This window comes from Jaculus jaculus, chromosome 18, assembly GCF_020740685.1.
Source record: "Jaculus jaculus isolate mJacJac1 chromosome 18, mJacJac1.mat.Y.cur, whole genome shotgun sequence".
NCBI classification, from domain to species: domain Eukaryota; kingdom Metazoa; phylum Chordata; class Mammalia; order Rodentia; family Dipodidae; genus Jaculus; species Jaculus jaculus.
The window spans coordinates 14,647,130-14,671,954 of NC_059119.1; the positions used below are offsets into that span (position 1 = coordinate 14,647,130).

At 42.7% G+C, this 24,825-nt stretch overlaps 1 protein-coding gene and 1 pseudogene across 14 annotated transcripts in view; one reads left to right on the forward strand and one right to left on the reverse strand.

Moving 5' to 3' along the window:
- Nucleotides 1-24,825, reverse strand: part of Usp54 (ubiquitin specific peptidase 54) — a 112,196-nt gene that overhangs the window by 5,034 nt on the left and 82,337 nt on the right. For 6 of the 14 annotated variants that reach the window (XM_045137198.1, XM_045137193.1, XM_045137197.1 and 3 more), the window contains 6 exons: nt 24,367-24,500; nt 23,016-23,183; nt 16,498-16,617; nt 15,472-15,667; nt 9,633-11,014; nt 6,874-6,995 (listed from right to left, as the gene is read on the reverse strand). In XM_045137198.1, the coding sequence (XP_044993133.1) occupies nt 6,874-6,995; nt 9,633-11,014; nt 15,472-15,667; nt 16,498-16,617; nt 23,016-23,183; nt 24,367-24,500 (2,122 nt within the window). The remainder of the gene's footprint in view (nt 1-6,873; nt 6,996-9,632; nt 11,015-15,471; nt 15,668-16,497; nt 16,618-23,015; nt 23,184-24,366; nt 24,501-24,825) is intronic. The other 8 variants (XM_045137192.1, XM_004657919.2, XM_045137194.1 and 5 more) reach the window with 4 other exon arrangements.
- Nucleotides 13,652-14,064, forward strand: LOC105943979 (annotated as a pseudogene).

A 24,825-nucleotide genomic window follows, 5' to 3' on the forward strand; every position in this document is an offset into this window, starting at 1 on the left:
ATATAATATATATAATATAAAATATAATATATATAATATAAAATATAATATATTTAAATAAAATATACTTTTAAAAATCCTGAAGGCCGGGTGTGGTGGTGCACGACTTTATTCCCAGCACTCGAGAGGCAGAGGTAGGAGGATGGCTATGAGTTCAAGGCAACATTGAGACTATAGCGAATTCCAGGTCAGCCTGGGTTAGAGTGAGACCCTACCTCAAAAAAAAAAAAATTTAGAGGCTAGGCATGGTGGTTCACTCCTTTAATCCAGCACTTGGGAGGCAGGAGAATCACTATGAGTTCAAGGGAAGCCTGGGACTACAGAGTAAGCTTCAGGTCAGCCGGACTAGAATGAGACCCTACCATGGGGGTTGGGGGAGGAGGGGACTAAGGGATTGAGAAAATTAAATTATTCCTTATTCTCAGTGTTGGGAACTAACTTAACACATCTGTTGAAATACAGAACCAGCAGTTCCGTTCACCTTCTTGCCGTACCACTGCTACTCCGCGCAGCTGCTTCTTGTATGGTGTCTAGAGAGTTCCAGATGAGCAAGTCTAGCTATATACATTTACTTTTGTGACAGACCCAGAAATATTTTGTTTATCACCTGAAACACTAATACATCCAAAACTGAATGGACATTTTTCCAAATTCCTTCTGGTACCACATTTTCCTAAGTCACTTGCACAGAAATACCGGCATTGCTCTTGACTTCCTATTTCATACACACAATTCCCATAGTTGCCAAGTACTAGCATTTCCACTTATGGATTTCATATTTAAATTTGCCTAGACTACAGCAAAAGCCTTCAATCTGATCTTCCCATCTCCTGTAACCTGCTTACTAGGACCTAGAAACTCCTATGGGACATAGTGTGGCTCATTTTCCTCACTTAATCCTCCATCATCCTTTTAGCTCTTATACACACACTCTTCTTATTTCCCTCCTCCTCTTATCATCCTTATTATTTGAGACAGCATCTTGCTAGGTAGCCCAGACTGATCTGGTAGTCACTATGTGTCTAAGCTGGCCTCAAACTCGAGATTCTCCCGCCTCCTCCTAAGCACAAGGATTACCAGGCAAGCACCACTACACCTAATCTAACCTAACCTCCCTCATGTTTCTAAACACATCAGCTCATCAGAACTCATGCACTTTACACTTTCTTATCTGTCACCAGGAATACTGTCCCATGGCTCAAACCTTTGTATCACTGAGCTCTCTGACACATTACTACCTCTTAGAGCCAATGTCTCTCACTCTCTATCAAAATCAGCCCTGAAGAAGGCCACTACTACCTCCCTAACTCCTTGTTTCCTGAACTTATTTATAATCCATCATAATTATCACTGTCTTCGGTTATGCCATTTGTTTCTTTATTGTATTGCTCCCCTAGCAGAGTAAGTTTATTTTCATGTCAATATCCCTTACAACTGGAGCAATGAGGCACTTAGTAAACAATGTGTTAAATAAAACAATCTATATACTAGCACACTGAATTCATTTAATAGACAACAAACTATTCAAGGGCAGAATCACTGCATGCTTGCAATAATTATCAGGAGTCCCAGGAGAAGAGTGTTTCACAAAGGAATTTTCACTAGATTAACACACTTCCCTGCTATCTCTTTAAGCAATCTTGTTTCTTTTTCTCTATTTCAGAAAAAGAACCACCTTGAACCTGATGCTATTCAAAGGTATGCCCTGGCTTGTCTCCTCATTGTTAAGCACAACCCCCCCCCCCCCCCCCCCGCCTCTTTTCAGCAGCCAGGATTCCCAATTCTCTATCTCTAGTTCCAATGTCTCATAAGCAAAGGTCTACCAACTATCTCCGCTCATGCATAATATATCCAAAGTTAAACAACTCCCCCAAACACACAATCATCAACCCACAAAACATGGATACCATCCTTGATTCTCTTCCTTACATCCAGGCAGGCAGGATGGCATGGAGTCTCTTATCATTACTTTTTAACTGGCTCTATCATATATTTACTTCTATCCTTCAAAATTCTTCACTTGATATTAGCCAAAAGGCCGAGAAGTGATTTCTCCTTCAGAATTCTTATGTGACTTGTAGCACATTTTGAGGTCCATGATCTGACCTTTGCTTTATATTCCTTTCCATTACACCTGCCAACATTCTCCATCATCTCCCCTTCCTCACCAGTCTCCAATCCTGCCATGCCAAATGAACCTCTTCTAATTCTACTAAACTACACTTTAGACTCCCCCTTTGCCTGCCATTTTCATGTTGCTTCCTCCAGGAAGCCTTCCTTGATACTACAATTTAGACATCCCTTCTTTTTTTGTTTTGTTTTGTTTTGTTCAAGGTAGGGTTTCACTCTAGCTCAGGCTGACCTGGAATTCACTCTGTAATCTCAAGGTGACTGTGAACTCACAGCGATGCTCCTACCTCTGCCTCCAGAGCGCTGGGATTAAAGGCGTGCACCAACCACTCCTGGCTAGACATCCCTTCTACAATGTTCCCACAGTATCAAATCTTCATTACATTATAAAACCACTTGTGCTTCATCTGTTCCCTGCTCCATGAAACAGGGAAGATAGCTAATTTGTGCATACAGCAGCTTCAGCACCTGGCACAATTCCAAAAACATAAGCTCAACAGGTTTTTTTCTTTCTGTCTTATTTATTTTTATTTTTAATTTTTTGCTTAAAAGGCTGCATTAAATCAATGAATAAATGCTTGATATAAAAGTCAGACAGGGCAGGCTGGAGAGTTGGCTTAGCGGTTAAGTGCTTGCCTGTGAAGCCTAAGGACCCCGGTTCAAGGCTCGATTCCCCAGGACCCACGTTAGCCAGATGCACAAGGGGGCGCACACGTCTAGAGTTCGTTTGCAGTGGCTAGAAGCCCTGGCGCACCCACTCTCTCCTCTCTCTGTCTGCCTCTTTCTCTCTGTCTGTCGCTCTCAAATAAATAAATAAAAATAAACAAAAATTTAAAAAAAAAAGTCAGGCAGGATAGTGCACACCTTTAGTTTCAGCACTCAGGAGGCAGAGGTAGGAGGACTGCTGTGAGCGTGAGGCCAGTCTGGGACTACAGAGTGAGTTTCAGGTCAGTTGGGGCTAGAGTGAGGCCCTGCCTCAAAACAAACAAAAAGTCAAAAGATGGGCCTGGAGAGATGGCTTAGAGGTTAAAGCATTTGCCTGCAAATGCCAAAGGACCTCAGTTCGATTCCCTAGAACCCATATAAGCCAGATGCACAAGGCAGTGGATGTATCTGGAGTTCGTTTGCAGTGGCTGGAGTCCCTGGCATGACCATTCTCTCTCCCTCTCTCTCTCAAATAAATAAAAATAGTTACAAAAAAAAAAAGTCAAACTACTTCCTGAGTTCCGGGCCAGCCTGGGCTACATGGGACCCTGTATCCAAAAACAAACAAGGGGGTTGTAGCCAGAGTCTTGTTTTAAAATGCTAACTCCTGAAGTAACTCTATTGGTTGAAGACCTGGTTATTTTGACTGGGACTGTAAATATAATTTTGTTTCTAAGCTACATTAGCACAACTTTCAGAAATGCCCACTGTGAATGTTAAAGTATATTTTAAGTATTTTGTACTTAATTGTAGTTTTTTTTTTCTTCAGAAGTCTTGTTTTGTACTTGTTAAATTGAACACAAATTTTGGGTGTCTGGACATTACTTTTCATACTTGAAATAAACATTTATTTTTTAAAGAAAAATAAGTCAAAAGAAAGAAAGCTATGACAGAAAGCCCATCTTTTCTGAAAATGAATGGCAGATGTGAATTTATTTAGCAATTAAATAAATTAACAATAAACTGAGGGATGAGGAGAATGAGTGCCTCTTGGGAGGAAAATGAAGGGCTAATAGGACAGAAACATCATTTTCATAGTATAACCTTTGGAAAATTTTCTTTTTTTCAAGGTAGGGTCTTACTTTACCTGGGCTGACCTGGAATTCACTATGTAGTCTCAGGGTGGCCTTCAGCTCATGGCAATCCTCCTACCTCTGCTTCCCAAGTGCTGAGATTAAAGGCGTGAGCCACCACGCCTGCTCTTATGTTTTTTTTTTCTTTTTGAAACTTTTTTTTTTAAATTTTTATTTGAGAGAGAGAGAATGGGCAAGCTCGGGCCTCTAGCCACTGCAAAAGAACTCCAGACGCATGCACCCCCTTGTGCATCTAGCTTATGTGGGTCCTGGAGAATTGAACCAGGATCCTTTGGCTTTGCAGGCAAATGCCTTAACCACTAAGCCATCTCTCCAGCTCATCCTTTTGAACCTTTTTAATTGCAACATGTATTTAAAATTCCTTTTAAAGGGGTTAGGGTATGGTTCATGCCTAGCATGTATCCTAGATTCAATCCCAGCAGTACAAATGAAAAATACAATTAAACCTGTTTGTACCTGTTATTAAAGTGGTGACATGCCTTTAATCCCAATACTCAGGAAGCAAAGGTGAGATCACTTTGAGTTCAAGGCCAGTCAGAAACTACATAGTGAATTCCAGGTCAGCCCGGGCTAGAGTGAGACTCTACCTCAAAAAAAAAAAAAAAAAAAAAAAAGAGCTGGGCATAGTGGTGCACACCTTTAATCCCAGCACTAGGGAGGCAGAGGTAGGAGGATTGCAGAGAGTTCAAGGCCACCCTGAGACTACATAGTAAATTCCAGGTCAGCCTGAGCTAGAGTGAGACCATACCTAAAAGGGGGGGGGGGGGAATATGATGGGGAATGGAATTTCAAAGGGGAAAGTGTGTGGGTGGGTATTACCATGGGATACTTTTTATAATCATGAAAAATGTTAATAAAAATTGAGAAAAAGAGAGAGAGAGAAAGAAAGAACTAGTAGCTAAGCTTCAGTGTATTGCGCACTGCATCCTAACCTCTATAGAAATGACAACAGGGGGCTGGAGAGATGGCTTAGTGGTTAAATGCTTGCCTGTGAAGCTGAAGGACCCCGGTTTAAGGCTCAATTCCCCAGGATCCACATAAGCCAAACGCACAAGGTGGAGCATACGTCTGGAGTTCATTTAAAAAAAAATGAAATGACAACATGTATCACACAAGGATGTGAAATTCATAACAAATGGATTACCTATAAATGTAGCTAATGGTAGTATTTGAGTTTGTTGGTTGTTAATTTCTATCAACTTGTACTCTCCTATCTATTCCACTACATATTATTGCATTAGTACTCTGTGGAAAGCCTCACAGGGTTGGGTATAGTGGCACATAACTGCACTCCCCAGCACTTAAGAGGCAGAGGCAGGAGGACTGTCACAAGTTCAGAGCAACCTGGTCTACATAGTACACTCTAGACCAATCAGGTTTATATACGTAGCAAACCTTGTCACAAAAGAAACCAAAATGAGTAAGTAAAGGAAGAGAAGAAAAAAAAAAAAAAGGGAGAGAAGGAGGTAAGAAAAGAGAGGGAGGGAGGGAAGGAGAAAGGAAAGAGAGAAGAGGGGAGGAAGAAAGGGAGGGAAGGAAAAATAATGGAAATTTTCTTTTTGCGTGTAAGCACATGGTTTTTTTTTTTTTTTTTTTTTTTGGTTTTTCGAGGCAGGGTCTCACTCTATCCCAGGCTGACCTGGAATTAACAACGTGGTCTTAAACTGGCCTTGAACTCATGGTGATCCTCGTACCTCTGCCTCCCAAGTGCTGGGATTAAGGCGTGCGCCACCACGCCCAGCAATGCTTCACTTTTGAAGACACACTCAATAGTGTACTGACAAAGGGAGGAGAGGGTAAAACAACCCTCTATCCAACTTTGCTCCTTCTGACACAGTCTGAAGCTTTTGCTTCTCAGATTCTTTTAAGGTTTCCATGAGTCCTGTTAAGATATGGATATGAAATTTCCCCCAAAAGATCTTGGTCCCCAGCTGGAAAATCAAGTTCCTGAGAAATGCCCAGTGGATTGTGTCAGGAGGGTGCTAACTTCACCAACTGATTAATCCATTCATTCATTCATTAGGAGGTGAGGCTTAGCTGGAAGAAGTAGACCACTCCAAGTGCGCCTCTGAGGAGTGAACTGGCGCCTGGCCCTTCCCATCGCTGCGATGAGGTAACTTTCCCCCGTGTGTCCTCTCCAGTGTGCCAGCCTAGACTCAGGCCCACAGCAATGGAACCAGCAGCTATGGACTGAAACTTCTAAAACCATGAGCTCAAGTACATCTCCTCCCTTGATTTCTCAGAAATTTTTCAAAAATTATAGCTGACTAACACAACTCCTCACACCGTAAGGAGCCCTACAAAATACTCTTCAAAATTGCTTTAGGAAAGGGGCATTTTTCTGGGTTTAAAATAAGTGTGTGTAAATAAAATAATGACCAAGTGTTCTAATTTTCATTAAATGTATATAGCTTCCCCAAGTCACAATCTTCACTTTCTCGCTGTTCCTTCTCCTACACTATATTTTTACTAACAAGTAAGAGATGCTCTGAATAGGTGAAACCTGGTTCTACTTAGAAGCTATGGGGAAGAAACTTGAGCCTCCTCCCGCTCGGAGACAGTGGTGCCACAGAAACTAAGTTCTTGGTACTATACTGTTGATTCTCCTCCACATTCCCTACTGAAGCCTTGGCAAGCTGGATCCTTCAAACACACAGGTAGACACAGAACATCAGACCTGTGGTGTTTTTTTTCACCCCTTCCCCTGGCCCTGTCCTTAGAGATATGGAAGAAAATTGGACTAAGACTCACTAGGTAACACTTGAATGAGATAGATGTGAAAGGTAATGGCCATCTCACTCAAAAGCAGTCTAATAGCACACCATGTTCTCTTCAGACAGGCCTACATAACCTCTGCACATGCCTCTGCCTTCCCACCACTTACTCCACCCATGCTTCCTTCTCCAGCACACCATAGGCCCAGCACCTTAGCCCCAGAGGCTGCTACCTGAGCTGCAGGCACTGTGCTCGCTCCTTGGAGAATGTGCTCCATTTCCGCTGTTGGGGTCTTTGAAAGATCAAGACCAGGGGCTGAGTGCAATCTCCTCCCCACGCCATCTGCAGAGCCTAAAGAAGAAAATATAAGAACAAGCTGAAGCCATCTTTCTTCTAAGGCTGGAGCCTGGAAGCACAAACTCAGTTCTTTCACTAATGAAAAAATATACATTCCTAAATCCAGTGGAGAGATGTGCTCCTAGAATTTAGGCAGTAATTTTCAGAATATGAGCAGATTCCCATAGGCCACTGAAGCCACTGAAGAACTTTATAGAAAAGGAAATAACTGTCCCTCATACTACCTTATTTTATTTTTGTAAACATAATCAGATTCTCTCAGAGAGGTCCAATACCTACACTGAGGACATTACTTGATAATGTGATGTTCTAGAGTACCTGTGATACTATTATCTCCAGTTTAGTTCAGAGCTTAAGTAATAGTTAAATCATAGATATCATATATCAAGCTTCATTTGAGACACCAGGAAAACAAGTTCTGATCCATGGTTATTATTTTAACTGGGATTAAGACGTAAATCTATCCATGGTCATCTCAACAGTGCCCTCCTAGCACTCTCAGCAGGAGCGCTTCAAGAACATTCGACGTGTATAATGCCCTTTTATCCCTTCCCTCCCAGCTTTTCTCAATCACTTAAATCCTGCACAACCACTAATGCTGCTCTAAAGGGGATATGTGACTCCCAAGGTGCTGTCCCCAATCCAACTAATTAAGTCTTCTGAAAGTGTATCTGCCCTTGACCTGTATTTGGTGTATACATGCATAGCAAATTCCTGGCTCAGTTTGACCCTCTGATTGTGATATATGTGTATCTACATGTGTACATACACACACACATGCAAGTATGGTACAGCTGACATAAATATCGAAGATCAATTATTTTTAATATTTCCTGATACTTTTTGCAGTGGTTCTAATACCACCACCACCACTTCATCCAGGAGATTTTAGAATTATAGTTCGCTGGAAACAGGAGACATAGCTCAATGCCTAGTATACATGAGGCCCTAGGGGTTTGGTCCACAGTAGAGAGAGAAAGAGGAAGGAACAGAGAGGAAGAGAGGGAAGAGAAGTCCAAATGCTTATGGTCAAATCCTGGGAACTTTTATTGTTAAAAGGTTCTCAGCCGGGCGCGGTGGCGCACGCCTTTAATCCCAGCACTTGGGAGGCAGAGGTAGGAGGATCGCCATGAGTTCGAGGCCACCCTGAGACTACAGAGTTAATTCCAGGTCAGCCTGGACCAGAGTGAGACCCCACCTCGAAAAACCAAAAAAAAAAAAAAAAAAAAAAAACCAAAAAAAAAAGGTTCTCTGAAAGGTACGGGAACATACTGGAGAAATTGTTACAACATTCTTTTTTTGTTTCTTTTTTTTTTGGTTTGTTTTTCAAGGTAGGGTCTCACTCTAGCCCAGGCTGACCTGAAATTTACCATGTAGTTTCAGGGTGGCCTCAAACTCACAGCAATCCTCATACTTCAGCCTCTTGAGTGCTGGGATTAAAGGTGTGCACAACCATGCCCGGCTACAACATTCTTAAAAAGCAACCTGGAACTCTAAATTAAAACTGGTAGTAGGGCTGGAGAGATGGCTTAGAGATCAAGGCACTTGCTGGCAAAGCCAAAGGACCCAGGTTCAATTCCCCAGTTCCCGTGTAAAGCTGGATGCACAAGGTGGAGCATGTGTCTGACGTTATTTGAAGTGGCTAGAGGCCCTGGTGCACTCATTCTCCCTTTCTCTCTCTCTCAAATAAACATATTTAATTTAATTTACTTATTTGTTTACTAGGGAAAGAGGGAGGGAGGGAGAAGCATGGGTATGCCAGGGCCTTCTACCACTGTGAACAAGCTCCAGACACATGTGCCACTTTGTGCATTTGTCTTTACATGGGTACTGAGGAATCAAATCTGGGCTGTTGGGCTTTACAAACAAGCATATTTAACCACTGAGCCATCTCTCCAGCCCTCAAAGGAAATAAGTAAAATATTGGAAAAAAAAACAAAAACTGGAAGTACATTTACTTTCTGTCCCAACATTCCTACTCCTGGGAATTAAAGTAAAAGCACCAGCTTCTTTTTTATTTACTTATAAAAGAGAGAGAGAATGAATGGGTGCACTAGGACCTCTAGCCACTCCAAGACACTCCACATGCATGCACCATCATGTTTATGCTTATGGGTACTGGAGAGTCAAACCTGGGTCCTTAGGCTTCACAGGCAAGCACCTTAACTGCTAAGCCAGCTCTTAGGCCTAAAAGCACCAGCTTCTAACAACATATCTACAAACATGTTTTCTTCTGCCATTGTTTGTTAGCTAAGAACTGAAAATGAAGTAATGTCCACCTACAACAGAATGATAGAACACCAATATGGCCTCTTCAAAATATATATAAAATAGTGTCCACCCACTAAAAATGTGAATTGAGTTAAACTAGATTACTTGGTTGATTTTCATGAAATACAATGTTAAAAGGAAAAAAAGACAGGCGAGGTGGCTCATGCCTTTAATCCTAGCAATCAGGAGGCAGAGGTAGGAGGATCACCATGAATTCGAGGCCACCCTGAAACTACATAGTTAATTCCAGGTCAGCCTGGACCAGCGTGAGACCTTACCTTGGAAAAAAACAAAAACAAAAAAAAAAAAACTCATATTATGCCCAAGCAATAAACACATAAACACCCCTAGCATTCTTACCTGCCTGGCTAAAAGGATGCCAAGCCACGTCCTGCTGCCTCCATCCAGAAGAGCCAGCTTGAGAGGCCTGAAGACTAGCCTGGTAAAGAGATTCTAATTCAGAGGTCTCCTGCTCTGTGTCTTGGTTCCAATGTGGATGCAGAAGGATGTGATTTCTCTCTGGGTAAGTTACACAGGTGTGGGAATCATGAGGGGAGGACTTGACTCCTGGCCCAGGGACCCTATGTTTAACCTGAGAATCACAGAGCCTTGTGACATTCACCCAGGAATCCAAAGGCAAAGTAGTCCCCAAGTTGCCATTGCTACCCAGCTCCTTGGGCCTACCATCTGTCACTTGGGGCAGTTTCCCTTGGTGTCTACCTAGCTCTACTATCCTGGGCTGTCTTCCCCTACAGGTTTCACCATTGGGCAACCCTGAATCCATGGCAAGAGAAGAATGGTCAGCAGGTTCTTCCCAGGAAGGCAGACTTTCCCTACCATCCAGGGAGGGCTGATGTTTTACCCATGGACAGTGGCCTTTCCCTGAACCCTGGAGGAAAGAAGGCTTAAAGTCAGAATGGAAAGAGCTCTTCCTTGGACCATTTGGCAAACCTCGATCCTGGGAGCTTATAACACCCTTTGCAGAGGCACCCTGCATCCTCTGGAACTGTTCTGCCAGAGAGCGGACAAGTCCCTTTGTGCTGGGAAAGTCTGGCCTATAGAGCTCCTCACTGATTCCATCCACTTTTGAAGTCAATGGGGCTTGGAAACACTGGTCAGTCTTGTGCGCAGGATCAGGAGAGTGAAGCACAGGTGAAGAAGCAGTAGGCATCACAGAGTGACAGGCCCTGGAAGGGGGAATGCTGGGCTGAGCTGATGAGCTTGAAGGACTATAGCCTAAGGTATGTTTCTCTCCTCTCTCCAAGGAGGCTTCTCCTGTCGAGTGTGACCAAGGCATCACCAGGGATGCATCAGCAGGAGTCTTTTCTTGGAACCGCTGTTCTTGAGCAACGCCCTTTCCTTCTTGTGGAGGGAGCTTACTGCAGATGCTGTTATCTTCCCTGTGGCCTTGCAGCTTTCCCTCAAGGGCATCCAATGGGAGACACTTGTGGTGAGAAATCATCTCAATCCTCCCTGTTGTTTCAGGTAAACCCTGCCTCTGGAATGCTGAGGGATCAATGCTATCTACCTCAACTGAAGTTGGAAGCTTCAAGGCAGATGTACTAGGAGAACTGTGCTGTGAGACAGATGGAGCAGGTGACTCTGGGAATAGTGATGAATGAGACTCATGGCAGGAAGCAGGTGAGTGGAAGAAAGAAGAACTGGCCCCAAACTCTTTATCCTTGCAGGGTTCCAGTTGGGTCTCCTGGCTTAACAATACTTGGAACGGGATAGACTGTTCACTGAAACAAATGGAGAGAGCCAGTCATAACCTGCATTAACAAAGTACTTCCAAAAAGATCTGTTTACTCCATTCTCATTTTTAGCTATCTATAGAGAGAATGAAAAAAAAATGCAAAGACAAGTACAAAGTCAAGAATTTACACAAGAAAAGGCACATGATCTGCTTGTGCCCAGGTATCAGACACTATTTACCCTCTATTAAGTGCCATCCCCAAAGCTACACAGTGAAATGAGACCATGTCAATATCTTCACTACTGGTGAAGTCCTATTCCAATCATATTCTACTTGCAAATAAAAATTGCTATTCTCACATGCAAGATGATATGGAAGGTAAACAAAGCTTAAAAACCACTCATAACAAAATGGAAAAATCCAAAATACAATACAAAGAGAAAAATGCTACCTTAAGTCCTGTGAAGTAACCCAGCAAAAAAACCAAGAAGATACAATTACAAAATACAAGGTGATTGGGTTCATGAGATTATAAAGAGAGTAAGTATTTCATATCCGAATTTCACTGTATTCCTCATTCAGATGTTGCCTTACAGAGCCTACTATGACTGTCTTCAGATTTAGGAATAGTAATAAGGACTAACTTCATTTAGTTGGTTTCCATAATTTTTTTGTATTTCTGACCAAAATTATGCAGCATTACAAGCAATTAAGTAAAACCTCAACCTTTCAAACTTTGGATCTTCAAAATCTGAACATCCAAAATTTGACATGCTTTAAAATTTCAACCTTTATGAGTACACACATTGCTGAAGTCATTTTAGATTTTGGAATATTTTAGATTTTTAGGTTAGAGATGTCCAACCAATCTAGGCAGTGTTCCAAACTTAAAAAAAAAAAAGGCAGCCAGGCATGGTGGTGCACGCCTTTAATCCCAGAACACAGGAAGCAGAGGTACGAGGATTGCTGTGAGTTCAAGGCCACCCTGAGACTACATAGTGAATTCCAGGTCAGCCTGAACTAAGTGAGATCCTACCTCGAAAAAACAAAAGACAAAAACAATAACAACAACAACAAAAATGGCATCTGAAACATTTCTAGTCCCAAGCATGTTGGATAAAGGATAAACAACCTGTATACTACAAACTGTGGTGGGTTTAGTTATCCAGTCAGTCTTTTTTTGTTGTTGTTTTTTTTGAGGTAGGGTCTCACTGTAACTCAGGCTGACCTGGAATTCACTATGGAGCTTCAGGGTGGCCTCGAACTCATGGAGATCCTCCTACCTCTGCCTCCCAAGTGCTGGGATGAAAGGCATGCACCACCACACCCAGCTCTTATCCAGTCATTCTTATAAAATTACTAAAAATATTATATTGTAAGGGCTGTGGATACAACTCAGTGGTTAAAAGCACTTTCTTATAAAGCCTGCTGACCAATATTTGATTCCCCAGTACCCATGTAAAGCCAGATGCACAAAGTGGCACATGTGTCTGGGGTTCATTTGCTATGGCAAGAGGCCCTGCTGTACCAATGCTTTCCTGGTCTCTCTCTACTCACAAGTAAATAGAATAAAAATATAAAAATTACATTCTAAGGCTAGAGAGATGGCTTAGCAGTTAAAACATTTGCCTGTGTGAACCCTAAGGACCCAAGTGTTATTGTCTAGTATACACGTACGCCAAATGCACAAGGTGGCACATGCATCTGAAATTCATTTGCAGTGGCTAGAGGCCCTGGCACACCCATTCTCTCTATCTGCCTCTCATTCTCTTTCTCAAAATAAATAAATAGAAATTATATTCTAACCAAAAAGGAAAATTTGGGTTAGGGATGTAGCTCAGTTGGTAGAGTGCTTGTCTACCATGCATGAAAGCCTGGGTCCCATCACTAGCACCTCATAAACCATGCATTGTGGCACATTCCTAAAATCCCAGCACTCAGGAGGTAGAAGCAGGAGGATCAGAAGTTGAAATTTATCCTTCACCTACATAGCACATTTGAGGCCAGCTAGGAATACATGAGACAGTTCCCCTGATCCAACCACCCGCCCAAGGTAGGGACCTAGTCTAGCCCAGGCTGACCTGCAACTCATACAGTCCCAGGCTGGTCTTGAACTCACAGTGATCCTCCTACCTCTGCCTCCCGATTGTGGAAACTAAAGGCCTGGGCTGCCACACCTGGCTTTAAAAAAAAAACAAAAAACAAAAAAAAAACCTTACTAGTCAAGAACTAGTGCTAGGCTGGAGAGATGGCTCAGTGGTTAAAAGCACTTGCCTGCAAAGCCTAATGGCCCAGGTTCAATTCCCCATTACTCATGTAAACCATATGGACAAAGTGGTACATGTACCTGGAGTTTATTCACAGTGGCAAAAGGCCCTGGTGCACCCTAGCTTGCTCACTCTCCCTCTCCTTCCTCTCTGCTTGCAAATAAATAAAGTTTAAAAAATTTTTTTGAAAAACAGCATGTGCTCCAGACAGATCTGGATTTGAATTGTATATTTCTACCACTTATTAGCAAAGTAATCTTGACTTCCTTATCTTCTCTGAGCCCAAGTTTCCTTATTTTAAAACTATGCTAAGACTTTCCGGCCTCTTGCGCGGCAGACCCGCCGTATTTCACCGCGCTGGACTGGAGAGGCCCGCGCCATTTTCCGGCAAAGCTTTGAGATTGGTGGCCATGGGCCGGAGCTGGAATGAGCCGCGTCCCCACAGGGGCACGGCGGAGCTGAGCCGGAGCCATGGCCAGTACAATGGTAGCAGTTGGATTGACCATTGCTGCTGCAGGATTTGCAGGCCTTCAGTGGAGGCTATTACAGAGGCGGGTTTGAACCCAAAATGACAAAACGGGAAGCAGCATTAATACTAGGTGTAAGCCCTACTGCCAATAAAGGAAAAATAAGAGATGCTCATCGACGAATTATGCTCTTAAATCACCCAGACAAAGGTGGATCTCCATATATAGCAGCCAAAATCAATGAGGCTAAAGATTTACTAGAAGGTCAAGCTAAAAAATGAAGTAAATGTATGATGAATTTTAAGTTCATATTAGATTATGTATATGAGCACTGTTTTGTAATAAAATGTCTCAAAGCTAAAAAAAAACTATGCTAAATAATTTTCCCTATTTCATAAGGTTATTGTGAGAACACAATACAATAAAACATGAAGTGGGCTGGAGAGATGGCTGAGCAATTACAGCACTTGCCTCCAAAGCTTAAGGACCTAGGTTTGATTTCCCAGTACCCACATAAGCCAGATGTACAAGGTAATACATGGATCTGGAGTTCGTTTGCAATGACTACAGACCCTGCACACCCATTCTCTCTCTGTCTGGTGTATGTGTGTGTATCTCTCTCTGCTTGCAAATAAATAAATAAAAATTTTAAAACAAAAAACAAGCCAGGTATGGTGGCACGCACCTTTAATCCCAACACTTAAGAGGCAAAGGTAGGAGGACCGCCATGAGTTCGAGTCCACCCTGAAACTACATAGTAAATTCCAGGTCAGCCTGAGTGAGATCCTACCTCAAAAAAACAAAAACCATGAAGTGGCTAGCTTAGACCTGAACCTAGGCAAATGTTAAAAAAATTTAAGCATACTGCCCAGCATGGTGGAACACTCCTTTAATCCCAGCATTTGGGAGGCAGAGGTAGGAGAATTGCCATGAGTTGAAGGCCAACCTGAGACTACACAGTGAATTCCAGGTCAGCCTGGCCTAAAGCAAGACCCTATCTCAAAAAACTAAAGAAAAAAAAAAAAAGTTAAGCATATTATGGGGACTGACAGTCAAAAACCAAAGCAATAGGACAGGGGATGTAACCTAGTGTTAAGAGCACATGCCTAGCATGTACAAGGTGCAAGAGCCTGGGTTCCATCCCCAGCACAACAAAAAAAAAAAGGTAAAAGAAGAAAGTTAGCTATTTATATTTTGAAAAGTACTAAACTTAATTTTAACTTGGAGTCATTTATTCTAGTAGAAGCCAAATTTAAGGGAAAAGGTGCTGGGAGCTAGACCAATGGTTACTGGTACTTTCCTATTCCTAACCTTACAGACGCAAGCAAAGAAATAAGTATCTCTATCGTTTAATCAGAGCAAAGTAGATTGCTTTCTTTGTCTCCAGGAGGGATGAGAACATTGAAATCCCAAAATAAACTCAATGGTTGCTACCATAACATGAAGGTGGCCCAGATCAACATGCCTAAGAGTATTATGTATAAATATAATAACCATATTGCTACGCATGTCCAGGGACAAACTCACCCATTAAAATTTGACCAAGTAGCCTATTACTTTGTACTTTTTATATCTTTCTATGAATTATTAAGAAAAAGACCATCAATGAATTGACTTTTTCACTGCATGTCTGACCTGAAAGAAAATCTTTTCAGCGAACTCTTCTCTCTCTTCTGGAATAGCCAAGACAATGAGAGCTCTTGCTACGGCATACCCATGGTCACTTCCTCCCCTGGCGTCCACAAGCTAAGGTGGTTCTCAAGCACTACCTGGTTGGCTGAGGGAGGGTGACCCCCTGCGCTGGGAGACAGGCTGAGGGCTGCACCGGTTGCTGCGATGGTTGTTGCTGCTGCATGCGATCCTGCAGGCTCCGTGCTTTTCGAATACTGATTTGCAACTTCTTATCGACTAGGGCTCTGCTGTGCGTGCTAGAGCTGGCACCATGCAAGGCAAGTCTTAGTTTAGCTAAAATGCAAAAGAAAATATAGCAGAAACAGAACACAAAATACAAACAAAAATAAAAGAACAAAACTAAACCAAAACCAAGCAAAGATAGGCGGGAAAACTCAAAATATGCAGCAGGAATGCAAGGCATGACCATGCATATGCTGTCCTGGCACCAAACTGGCTCTGGCTAGAAGGAACGTTCATGGAAGCTATGGAGGCCAAACAGGTTAATTCAAATTTGAACAAACAAAAGACAAACAAAAGAAAACAAAAATTAAAAAGGAATCAGGAAGATAAACTAGTGCTTAGAGGTTACCACTCTTATCATCTTTTCAACTGACCTGTTTGACTCTGGTCTGCACACTCTTGTTCCCAACTCCCCCTTCCCGGTGGCCAACAGCAGAAATGAGTCAGATACCAATTCTAAGACCTAGTTCCTTGCTGCAACATTACAGTACTGCATAGCAGGAGGCAGGGAGAAACAAAAGGGATCGAATATGGCAGTGAAAAGTTACTGGCCTAGGAAGTCAGCCATTTCTCAGTTTTCTTACCATAAGCTCTAACTTATGAGTCAGGGACTACAGAAACAGCAAACTAACCTCATATTTGAAGTCTCACTTTATCTCAGGATAAGAAGGTAGACATGGCTGGAGAATTCAGCTGTGGCTTCCTATTGAAATTATTCCAGTAAATATTCACAGGCCACAGAGATATCACCATGTAAAGGTCAAAGATAGCTAAAGGTCTTAGCTTGGGAACATGAAAACGAAGAGACAGAGGTACCTGTGTATCAACACAAATCCCTGCTGTGAAGTTAGTCAACAAGGCCATAGCAGTTAGTTACTTACAGATAGCTTCGTTACAGAGAGCCAGAGCTGCAGCACACTCTCCCCTTTGTTCCAGGTGCAGTGACTCTTCAAGCACTGAATTTGCCTCTTGCAAGGACTTCTCAAAGCCGTCACTCCTCCCTGAAAGGGCCAGCACTTTTCATTTTCATTACAATTAAGTCCAGTCTCTCCTATGTACTGCTGTTTCCCTTTGGGAACACAGATCCCGAGCGCTATTCTTATTCTCTCTGTTGCTACTGAGGGAAGTGTCTGGAACGAGGCCATGAAAGAGAGGCATGTCACTGCCATCACATATTCCAACTCCAAGATCTCTTAGATAGTCCCTCAAGGGAAGAACCAGGTATTGTCTGCAGCAGCAGTGTGGTTCTAATGCCTGGACTTGAATGACTGTTTCTCAGTGTAATGGCATACAGCTTGTCAACTACAGTCAGAACACCCCAGACTTCAACTGCTCTTATGGAAAAAATGGTTTCACTATTCTGAGGAAATGTAGCCGCATCGCGTGTCTACATAAACTCACAGTCCTCTTTGCACCACACTACACTACATCTCTTTAGTGCAGGCAGTCTACAGCGCCCACCGCAAAGTACCTAGCAGCAGCTGACCTGAACTTATTGCTTCATAAACACACCTTTCACTAGCAATGCTAAGTTTTTACTTTTATTTAGCATGTCTTATTCACCAAAACAGGCCCTCAAAAAGTCATCCCTGGGCCTGGAGAGATGGCTTAGTGGTTAAAGTGCTTGACAGCACAGCCTAAGGAGCCAGGTTCAGTTTTCCAGGACCCACATAAGCCAGATGCACATAATGGTGCATGCATCCGAGTTCGTTTGCAGTGGCTGGAGGCCCCGGAACACCCATTCTCTCCTCTCTAACATGTAAAAATTACAGCTGGAGAGATGGCTTAGCAGTTAAGGTGCTTGCCTGTGAAGCCTAAGGACCTATGTTTGACTCTCCATGTCCCACATAAGCCAGTTGCACAGTAATGCATACTCACAAGGCCACACATGCACACAAGGTGGCACATATGTCTGGAGATTGAGTGCACTAGCTGGAGGCCCTGGTGCACCAATTCTCTCACACACATTAAAAATAAATAAAAGGCCAGTCTCTTGGGCTTACCTCAAAAAAAGAAAAAAAAAGGTGAAAAGATAAAATTAGAGTGGGAGAGACGGCTTACTGGTTAAGCGCCTAAGGACGGAGCCTAAGGACTCCAGTTCGAGGCTTGATTCCCCAGGACCCACGAAAGCCAGATGCACAAGGTGGTGTGTGCATCTGGAGTTCATTTGCAGTGGCTGGAGGCCCTGGTGCACCCATTCTCTCTCTTTCTCTCTCTGTCTCTATCAAATAAAAATAAAATTTAAAAAAACTTTTTCATTAATTTTTTTCTGTTTTTCTTTTCAAAAATTTTTTTTTTAAGACAAAATTAAAAGATTTTTTTTTTAAAAAGTCACCTCCCTATATATCAAGCCTGGGATACTCCTGTTTCTCTCAAGGTAGAGGTGTGTCAAAGCAGGCACAGAAGAGACCTGATGAAAAGGCTAGGATGTGCAGTAAAGAAACCTCCTGTGAATGAACCATCAAGTTAATACATATCCCCTTGCCTTCTACTCACTCATAATCATCAATGGGTAGGAAGCTAGAATGTGAATTCATCTATAAGTTAAACTGACAGTGAGCCTTCATGAGAACATACAGAAAATAAAAATAAAATCAAAACAGATGTGTAGTGGGCATGGTGGTGCACGCCTTTAATGAGGATTGCTGAGTCCGAGAGCACCCTGAGGCTATATAGTGAATTCCAGATCTGCGTTGACTAGAACAAGACCCTACCTTGAAAAAAAAAAAAAAAAAAAATCCAGGTATATTGGCTCATGCCTATAATCCAAACACTCTAGAGGTAGAGGCAGAAGGTCTACATAGCAAGATCTCAAAAAAAAAAAAAAAAAAAAATGTCTGAGTTATGTCTCTTCATGTTACCCTCACCCTATCCTCAACTTACCTCCGACTGGACATGATAAGAAAGGCTCTTCTGGGAAGGAGAGATGGCTTAGCAGTTAAGGTTCTTGCCTGCAAAACCTAAAGACCCAGGTTCAATTCTCTGGGACCCATGTAAGCCAGATGCACAAAGTGGTGGATGCTTCTGGAATTTATCTGCAGTGGCTAGAGTCCTTGGCGTGCCCATTCTCACTCTATCTGCCCCCCACCCCAGATAAGTAAACAAATACAACATTTAAATAAGAAAAAGGAAAGGCTCTTCTGCACTCTTAGCATTTACTTCCTACTTCACTATAGCATTGAGAGAGCAACTGCAAGACAGTAGAAAGTAGCCAGTTGGTTCTGAAAAGTTCAGCAGTCAAGTTTTCACCCCATTTCCACAGTAGTGGTTTCTTCTAGGCCCAAAACTCTCTCATTTTATTTGTAATCAACTAACCCTAAACATCTTAAAACTGAGGTAGTAGCTTTAAAAAAAATCAAGTTCTTAGCCAGGTGTGGTGGCACACGCCTTTAATCCCAGCAGTTGGGAGGCAGAGGTAGGAGGATTGCCTTGAGCTCAAGGCCACCCTGAGACTACATAGTGAATTCCAGGTCAGCCTGAGCTAGAGCGAGACCCTGCCTCAAAAAAAAAAAAAAAAAAAAAAAAAAAATCAAGTTCTTGGCTAGGTGTGATGGTGCATAACTATAATTTCAGCACTCAGGAGACTGTGATAGGAGGACAGCAAGTTGGAGATCAGCCTGGGCTACCTAGTAAGACCACTTAAAAGTTCTTAACATTAGGGCTGGAGGGATGGCTTAGCAGATAAGGTGTTTGCCTGCAAAGCCAAAGGACCCAGTTTCGATTCCCCAGGACCCATATTAGCCAGATGCACAAGGAGGCACACACGTCTGGAGTTCATTTGCAATGGCTGGAGGCCTTGGCATGCCCACTCTTCCAGCCCCCTTCTCTGTCAAATAAAAAAAAAAAATAGTTCTTAGCTTTATAAAGATCTAGGCAAGCTCTAGGTAACCAATTAGTATACTAGATTTAATTTTTATCATCCAGATTATTAGCACTATATTCTTTGCTCTTCCAGTACAGAGAGCTGACATTTACAGCATTTGTTGATTGTAAGAAATCTGAAAACAAGCCGGGCGTGGTGGTGCATGCCTTTATTCCCAGCACTTGAAAGGCAGAGGTAAGAAAATCACGGTGAGCTCAAAGCCACCCTGAGAATACATAGTGAATTCCAGGTCAACCTGAGCTAGAATGAGACCCTACCTTGAAAAACAAAAACAAAAAAAAAGTGGTGGACTGGAGAGATGGCTTAGCGGTTAAGCGCTTGCCTGTGAAGCCTAAGGACCCTATTTCAAGGCTCGATTCTCCAGGATCCACGTTAGCCAGATGTACAAGGGGGCACACGCACCTGGAGTTTGTTTGCAGTGGCTGGAGGCCCTGGCGCGCCCATTCTCTCTCTATCTGCTTCTTTCTCTGTCTGTTGCTCGAAAATAAATAAATTAAAATAAAAAAAAAATTTTTTTTAAGTGGGGAAAAGATGACATGGAGAGAGATGGCAAGACTCCTCTTTCTGACATACTATTAACCTCAAAGCTGGGCATGATGGTGCATGCCTATAATTCTAGCGCTTAGAAAGCAGAGGCAAGAGAGTTGCTACCAGCCTGGTCTACATGGCAAGTTTCAGGTCAGCCAGGGCTACAGAGTAAGCACCTGTTTCAGAACAAAACAAACAACAGACACATACAGAGATAAGAGAGAGAAGAGGAGGGGAGGGGAGGGGAGGGGAGGGGAGGGGAGGGGAGGGGAGGGGAGGGGAGGGGAGGGGAGGGGAGGGGAGGGAAGAATATAAACAAGGGACACCGGATTGATGAAACTTGAGGTCAAAAATGAAAAACAAAAAAGGGCTAAAGAGATAGCTTAGTGATTAAGACGCATGCAACATCAAAGCCAAAGAACCCAGGTTTGATCCCCAGTACCCATGTAAAGCCAGATGCACAAGATGGCACATGCATATAGTTTGTTTATAGTGGTTGGAGGTCCTGATGCACCCATTCTCCATGTGCCCCCCTCTCTCTCTCCTTCCTTCCCTCCCTCACTTCCTCCCATATAGATAATTAATTTTTTTAAATTAAAAAAGGGAAACAGGCATGGTAGGGCACACCTTTAATTTCAGCACTTAGAAGGCAGAGGTAGGAGGATTGCTGTGAGTTCAATGCCACCCTGAGACTACACAGTGAATTCCAGGTCAGCCTGGGCTAGAGTGAGACCCTACTTCAAAAACCCAAAAAAGAAAAAGAAAAAAAAGATAAATAAAGGGGAAAAGAAAAGCTGAGGTAAATGTTTCACAACTTATTTAAGGAAGACACCTTAGCATGTTGACCTCCTGTTTTGAAGGCTAGTCTCTTGGCACCAAGTAATCACCTAATAGGAGAGGGTGACTAACATGGGGAAGGTGAGGAAACTTAAGTCCATGCAAATCATGAGAGTTCACAGAATTAATTTTTATATGATCAAAAATAAATTAGAACTGGGCATGGTGCCACATGCCTATAACCACAGTTATTCCAAAGACTGAGAGAGAAGGCTTTGAGTTAAAGGCCAACCTGAGCAACAAAACAAAAACCTCATTTCAAATCAAACCAGGCTGGGAGTGGTGACACATGCCTTTAATCCCAGCACATGAGAGGCAGAAGTAGAATGATCACTGTGAGCTCAAGGTCAGCCTTGAACTACAGAGTGAGGTCCAGGTTAGCCTGGGCTAATGTGAGAACCTACCTCAAAATGTAAACAAAAAAAGCAGGGCTATAAAGATTGCTCAGAAGTTAAGGCACTTGCTTGCACAGCCTGACGGCCTGGGTTTGATTCCCCAATACCCATGTAAATAAAGCCAGATGCACAAAGTGGCACATCTATCACTTGTCATGTTCATTTGTCATGGCAAGAGGCCCTGGTGTGCACATTCTCATTCATCCTCATTCTCTCTCCCCTTGCAAATAAATAAATTAAATTAAAAAACAAAACAAAAGCCAGTATGATGGTGCACACCTTTAATCCCAGCACTTGGGAGGCAGAGGTAGAAGGATCACTTTGAGTTCGAGGCCACCCTGAGACTACATAGTGAATTCCAGGTCAGCCTGGGCTAAAGCAAGATTCAACATCAAAACACCAATAATAATAATAATAACAACAACAACAACAATAAATAAACTCAGTAAATTAGAGCCTGGGAGCATAGGTCAGTGATAGAGAACTTGCCTAGCATGTGTGAGGCCTTGGTTCAATCCCCAGCACTGCATTAAAAGACAAAAAGTGGGGCTGGAGGGATGGCTTAGTGGTTAAGGCATTCGCCTGCAAAGCCAAAGGACCCAGGTTCAGTTCCCCAGGACCCACGTTAGCCAGATGCACAGGGGGCACACGCATCTGGAGTTCGTTTGCAGTGGCTAGAGGCCCTGGTGCATTCATTCTCTCCCCCCCTCTTTCTCTGTCAAATAAGTAAATAAATAAAATATTTTTAAAAAAAAGAAAAAAGACAAAAAGGGGGCTGGAGAGATGGCTTAGTGGTTAAGACCCTTGCCTGCAAAAGCCAAAGGATCCAGGTTCGATTCCCCCAGGACTCACGGAAACAGATGCACAAGGGGGTGCATGCGCCTGGAGTTCGTTTGCAAAAGCTAGAGGCCCTGGCACGCCCATTCTCTCTCTCTCATCTTCTCTCCCTCTCCCTCTGCCTATTTCTCTCTCTCTCTCTTTCTCAAATAAATAAAGAAAAATAAAATAAAATAAAAAAGACAAAAAGACTGAGCTAGAGAGATGGCTTAGCAGTTAAGGTACTTTCTAGCAAAGCCAAAGGACCAGGTTTGATTCCCACATAAAGCCAGATGCTCAAGGTGGCACATACACCTGGAGTTCATTTGCAGTGGCTAGAGGCCCCTGTGTTCCCATTCTATCTGCCTCTGCCTCTCTCTCTCTTCCTCTCATAAATAAGTAAGTAAATAAAGTAAAATAATAATAATAAAGTCAACCACCCTTTTTCACTTTGTTTGTTTGTTTGTTTTGGAGGGAGGGGTGTTTTTGAAGGCAAGGTCTCACTCTAGCCCAGGCTGGCCTCAAGCTCAGAGTGATCCGATCCCAACCTATCAAGTGTGCTAGGATCAAAGGTGTGTGTCACTATGCTCAGCTTAACCTTTTTTGCTTTCTTAATTGAGACTTGTTTTACTTACACCTATAGATGTTTATGGAACACATTTTCCATGAATAGTACAGCACAGTCTCTTACCTATATGCTTTTGACAGATATACCTAGAGGAAGTACTATCTCTAATAAATAAATTTGCCATCTTTACTTTAACTAGCTCTCCCTGGAATAGTTGGGCTAAAATTAAATATTACCTTGCTAAAAATTAATAGCAAACTCCCCCCCCACACACACACACACAAATTTTGATAGCAAATTTAAACAGCATGGATCTTACTTCCTGCCTTTCTTTGTCCCCATCACCCACATCCTAACTCTCACAGCAATTACCCTGATTCTGCAGTTCATCCAAGTCCATGTAGCGGCTGGGATGAGGGTTAAACCCTTTAGCAGCCTCCAATTCCTTCTCCCGTTTCCTCCAAAGTTCCTGTTCCTGGGCCCTCCTGGCCACCTCTTCCTGAAGTTCATCCAGTTCACTTTTAGAGGACACTTCTCCACCTGGGTCCAAGCAAGTGAAAAGATAAATCATCACATCATCAAGATGAAGGATTGTTGAATTCATGGTCATTGCACTGTTTATCCTCTGGAAATCTCCTTCAGGTTGAAGTTCATGTTTTGGATGTTGTTTTCCTTACTGGATTCAGGGTGAGACCCAAGCCACTTCCCGAGTGCTTAGTGAAAGCATTTGCAAGGCACCTGATAAAACTATAAAAGCATTACATCCTTTTCTTAATTTCTTCAAGGTAGGGTCTCACTCTGGCCCAGGCTGACCTAGAATTTACTATGTAGTCTCAGGGTGGTCTCAAGCTCATGGTGATCCTCCTACCTCTGCCTCCCAAGTGCTGGGATTAAAGGTGTGCACTACCATACCCAGGCTTTCACAAAAATATTTATTTATTAATTTGCAAAGAGGAGGGATGGGCATACCAGAGCCTGTTGCCAATGCAAATGAAATCCAGATGCACATGCCAATCTGTGCATCTGGCTTACATGGGTACTGGGAAATTGAACACAAGCCATCAGACTTTGCAAGTAAGTGCCTTTAACCCCTTATCCCATCACTCCGGCCCTGAAAATTGTTTTTGTTTCATAAGTTTTTGTGAGGTAGGGTCTCACTTTAGCCCAGGCTGACCTGGAGCACACTCTGTAGACCCAAGATGGCCTTGAACTCACTGCAATATGCTTTCTTCTGCCTCCTGAGTGCTGGGGCTGTGTGGGGCATGTGCCACCACACCCGGGCTCAAGAGAATTGGTAATAATACAGAACCAAAAGCAGTGTTAAGGTTGAATTGCTGATTCCCTAGTTTTGCTTACATAGCCATGTTGTGTGTCTTTCTTCACAGTACTAATCAATGAGAAGTCCATTTCTCAAGAGGCTGCCCCATACCGAGGAAAGCCCCAGAAATGAGTCTGCTGCGGCCGAAGTTGCCATTACTACTGTTCACCACATTTATGTCTCCTGTTTGCATAAAGTCTCTCTTTAAGGTAAAACATTCAGGTAAGCTGTACTTGACAGTAAAAGTAGAAGAAATTCAAAGACAGAGCAGGTAAAAAGACACCACATTTAGATTTTGATGGAATAGTCAGACTGCAGCTGTCCTTTAGCTCAAATGTGCTCAAGTATACCCAAATTCCCCAAAGAGAACTGACAGTTAAATCCAGTTCCCAGCTTTCTGCTTACCAGAGAGGGGTTGAGTCTTTGTCCAGTCACTCATGGATGCTGTGGAGTCCACCTCTAGGATGCTACTGCTGTGAGACTTGGGGATATGACGCCAAGAAGGGACAAACCCAAATGATCTTTTTGCACTTGGATCCCTTCAAAAGAGAATCAAAATCTAGTAAAAGTATCAGAGGGGATGGTTTCTAGCAATATTCCTAAGACTAAAGTTGCAAAACATCATATCAGTATAATTAGTTTCTGGGAGCCAAGTGTTATGGTACACACCTGGGGTCCCGCTCAAGAATTTCAGATTTGGGCAACACAACCAAAACCCATCTCAGAAATAAGCAAATACAAAGCTTCTGCTAAACTACTTCTAGAAAACTGAAAGATCTGCTCATTTTTCCATCTCACCTCACTTCCTTCACATCTTGTTCATCTCAAATGGTATGTAGGAGGCATTCAAAATCTAGTAAATGA